The 4,869-nt window shown below is 39.9% G+C and overlaps 1 protein-coding gene across 1 annotated transcript in view; it reads left to right on the forward strand.

Moving 5' to 3' along the window:
- Positions 1–4,617, forward strand: part of SARC_10477 (hypothetical protein) — a gene marked incomplete at both ends in the record, with an annotated part of 7,255 nt that extends 2,638 nt beyond the window's left edge. The window contains 5 exons of the mRNA XM_014295478.1: positions 99–197; positions 1,474–1,652; positions 2,737–2,868; positions 3,638–3,764; positions 4,460–4,617. Coding sequence (XP_014150953.1) covers positions 99–197; positions 1,474–1,652; positions 2,737–2,868; positions 3,638–3,764; positions 4,460–4,617 — 695 coding nt within the window. The remainder of the gene's footprint in view (positions 1–98; positions 198–1,473; positions 1,653–2,736; positions 2,869–3,637; positions 3,765–4,459) is intronic.
- Positions 4,618–4,869: the final 252 nt, after the last annotated feature.

The following is a 4,869-nucleotide window of genomic DNA, read 5'->3' on the forward strand; positions in this document are numbered from 1 at the left end:
CAGATACGTTCGTGTACATAATATTCACCCACACTATAGAAAATCATCATATTTCAGTGACTCTAGCTGTTCATCTTCTCTCTCATCCCATGCATCAGCCTCGGCAGCAACAGAGGATGAATCCATAAACACCGCCATCATCATGTTCATGTGCTCCACGGACTGGTTGGATGCCATTCGCATGCAAGCAGACCCAGGTATGTGTTTGGACTAGTGGGGCACGTGTGAGTGCTAGTAAGATATATGTGAGTGCTAGTAAGGTATAGGTGAGTGTCAGTAAGGTATAGGTGAGTGCTAGTAAGGTATAGGTGAGTGTTCGTAAGGTATAGGTGAGTGTTAGTAAGGTATAGGTGAGTGCTAGTAAGGTATAGGTGAGTGTTAGTAATATATAGGTGCGTGCTAGTAAGGTATGGGTGATTGCTTGTAAGGTATATGTGTGTTCTAGTAATGTATGTGTGATTGCTAGTAGGGTTTAAGGTATGCGTGTGTCTTAGTACCTGCAATCTAAATTTAGGTTATGTACATCTACCTCGATTTTCCTGGTATCACTCATGGCGAAAGTACCGAACTCTTGTGCAAACCTCAGAGTTTAACGTATTCCCGAATTGCGAGTGTGTTCTGGGACCTACAGTCATTGAGCGTGATTATATTTGCATGCCGTTTGGTTAAAAAGTAAAGCTGTGTATAACTCAGTACAACAATCCATAATTCCTAGCTGCGATTGCAATCTACTACTTTATAATCGATTATGTTCTGATATTGATTACAGATAATACAACCTTAAAAAAAGTGGGATTTTTCTACTGTTTGTGATACAAAACCCCGTATATGCAAAGTTTAACGGTTAATAGTGGCTGAGTTGATATTTTTGGTTTTTTATATGTAGCAGTACTAAACATTTATTACGTAACCTATCTTAGCCGTTCTGGGTTCGTATTCCTCCACTTCTTGATCAAGTAGATACGTGCCATAAGTCTCAGCTACAGGCCCTATTTTTTCTTATTTTTTTGTCATCACAGTCATAGCCTAGACCTATTGATGAGCCGATTCTGGCCCGGTTTTCCTGTTTTGTTTTGTTTTTACTTTTATCACAAAAGTCATAGCTACAGAACTATTTTTGGGCATATTCCAGCCCTATTTCCCTTTCTTTCTAGCATCTCAGTCCTAGCCCAGGCATAATGATGGACATATGCTGACCCAATTTCCTTTTGTTTTTTATCACCATAGTCCTAGCGTAGACATAATGATGGGCATGTGCTGGCCCAGTTTCCTTTTGTTTCTTATCACCATAGTCCTAGCCTAAACATAATTATGGGCATATGCTGGCTTAGTTTCCTTTTGCTTATTATCACTATATTCCTAGCCTAGACATAATGATGGGCATTTGCTGGCTCAATTTTCTTTCTTTTCTGATCACCATAGTCCTAGCCCACGCCTCCTGATGGGCATACTATACCCCTCATTCATATGCAGAATGGACCCAAACAACCGAAGAAGTCGCCAAGACATGGGAACGCCTCTCCGAGCGATTGCACGCCCACGCGACTGCCAACAACAAAGTACAATCGGGACAGGTCAACAGACGTGTGCACGTGAACATGGCATTCGAGGCCTTCTTTGTGAGGTGCAGAGAGCGTCTCATGCGCCGGAAGGTAGGTTAAACAAACGGGTGTATGTATGATATAGATAGGTGTACTGGTTGTTTGGGTATAGTAGGCTATGTGTGTATATACTACTGGAATGTATAAACTATATATTTGTGCATACTACACAGATGTATATACTACACAAATGTATATACTACATACATGTGTTGATTACATATATGTATATTCTACATGTATATGTATATTGCATAAAAGTAAATACCACATAAAGGTATATACTACCTATGTGTATAGATTGCGTATATGTACATGCTACGAAAATTTAAATGTATAAACTACACATAAGTATATATTACATAAATGTATATATTACTTAAAAGTATATTTTACATATATGTAAATACTACATAAATGCATATACTACCTAGAAGTATATATTTCATATACGTAAATACTACATATATTTCTATACTACTTGGAAGTATATATTACATACATGTGTATACTGCATATATGTATATACTACTTAGAAGTATATTTTACATATATGTAAATACTACATATGTGTATATACTACTTAGAAGTATGTATTACATATACATAAATACTATATAAATGTATATACTAATTAAAACATATTACAAATATGTAAAACTGATTGGGTAGCCCACGATTTTTTGTATGAGTACAGACTGGCAATTTATACACCTTAAGACTTAGGGTATAGGGAGTTTGAACCTAGAACCAATTCTCGCATGAAAGCCAATAAAAAAACCAAGCTCTCACCCACCTACCATTTCCCAAGGCTGAGAATAGTCGCGTCAATTGAAACTTGCCATTTCAATGCCATTAACTTTCCAGTTAATCAACCTATAATACATCTGCACCCACCCACTATTCCCCATTCACTTTCCAACTAATCAACCTATAGTACAAATGCACTCATCCACTATCCTCCATTCACTTTCCAACTAATCAACCTATAATACATGTGCACTCACCCACTTTCCCCCATTCACTTTCCAACTAATCATCCCTTATTATATCTGCACGCAACCACTATCCCCCGTTAATATTCCAGTTGATAATATTACAATACATATGCACTCACCCACCCACCATGTTTTAGGGCTGGGGGCAGAAGCAGCGGATTGAGATGGCCGTAGCCCTGCGCCTGTGGCTGCAACTGACTGACAAGTTGCGGTACAGTCTGGGGAACACACGCGCGATTGGCAACAAAAGTGAGGGTTATTGGAAATTGGTATGCTGGATGTTATATATGATATTTTAATTTGGCAACAAAAGTGAGGGTTGTTGAAAACTGGTATACTGGATGTTATATGTGATATTTGGATTTGGTAAGAATAGTGTTGTGTTATTGGTGACTGGTATGTTGGTTGTTGTGTGTGTTATTGGAATTTGGTAAGTGACTATCAAATGTGTTTGTATGTTGGATATTCTATGTGTTATTGAAATTTGGTAAGTTGGTTGTTGTGTTATTGGAAAATGGTATATTGGATGTTAAGTGCTAATGGAATTTTGTATGTTGAGTTAGTATGTGTTAAAGGTAACTGTCAAATTGTGTATATTAATCTACATTGACTTAAAGTAGAGGATAGGTACGGATTCCCCTTCTCGTTTGTACACTATAAACTATCATTTGACCTCTACAAGGATCCAAAATGCACCACTCTAACCCATATTAGTATCTACCAGTTGGATAGATCATACAAAATGTCTTAAAGTTCAACTCAACACGCCGACCCATATATAGCAATATTAATTTTTAGTGTACCATTCACAACGACCTAAAATGCACCACCCCAGCCCATACATTGAAATTACCAATTAAATAGACAGCCCAAATTGCCTTAAAATTCAACACGCCAGCCCATATATGACGCCATAAAAAAGTATATCCCATCCAAAATGCCTCAGAACTCTACTCAACACGCCAGTCCATGTATGACACCATGGAAATGTATGTCCCATACGAAATGGCCTAAAATTCAAAATGCCCTAAAATGCAGGACACGCACGAAGACTTACTGCGTCGGCGGATGCGTATGGTGCCCAACCACGCGGGCAGTAGCCACCCCGAGGCCATTCTGAGGAAGAAAGGGGACAGCGCAGATAGACAGGCCGATGAGCATACTGGTAAGTGGGGCGGGATGGCGGGTACATGGACTTGTATGGCTTGGACGTGGGTGTGTATGTGTACCTACGTGGGTGTGTATGTGTACCTACGTGGGAGTGTATGTGTACCTACGCGGGTGTGTATGTGTACCTACGTGGGTGTGTATGTGTACCTACGTGGGAGTGTATGTGTACCTACGCGGGTGTGTATGTGTACCTATTAATTGGTAAGACGGTGTGTGTGGTGTAGAGTATTTGTTCTGGATGATTAGGATAGATGTAGATGGCGCCCATGAACGGGTCCAACAGTCGTCGAGCAGCCATTCCCACCAAGACACAGGAGGATATAAACAGGGGATCATGTTTCTGAGTGTCACAATCTGAGTATATGATCCGGCCTTACCAACTAGCTTGTTTGTGAAGAGCCGACACAGTCATATCTTTGAACGGTATGAATAGAGCATAAGACCTGTTGTGATATAGTCTCCGGACTGTGGTCTATAGGTAGATCATATTTTTTTGACCTGGAAAAGGGTCACTTGACCCTGTCTTATGAATGACAGGCGGACCGCATGTTCGAACGAACTCAAATACAACACATGAGGAGTCTGTAATACTCTCTTGCCTATGAACAACAAACCTGATTGTACCTCGGAAGAAGCCAGAAAAACACTGAATTGAGACCTGTATACACCTGTGGCCATATACATGCACAGGCGAAGACAAGTCGTACGATGCACCTAGCAGAGGACCGGTCCTGCCCAAAGGCATCAAGGTCGCGCGTGACTTTAAGGGCGTGCGATGGGGAAAGGTCGGCGATCCACAACAACAATCTACTGAGGGTATGTACTTCCGTTTATGTGCTTTAAAATGATGTTTTGAAGGTAGACATGGTGAGATAATTATATTGTCACAGGCTATGATAAAATACATTGAGAATAGCTATAGTGCCGAATTTGGGGCCAAATGTAGAACTGTGAGAGATGAAATAGTCCAAATTTTAGAATAGAGTTGTTTCCGTGACAGATGCATTTTGTATTACAGAGCCAAAATGAAATTTATGAAAGACTCGCTATTCGAAAGAATCGTGTAACCGATAACACATACACACACACACACATATTTA

The sequence above is a fragment of the Sphaeroforma arctica genome (assembly GCF_001186125.1).
Source record: "Sphaeroforma arctica JP610 unplaced genomic scaffold supercont1.1264, whole genome shotgun sequence".
Lineage (NCBI taxonomy): Eukaryota > Ichthyosporea > Ichthyophonida > Sphaeroforma > Sphaeroforma arctica.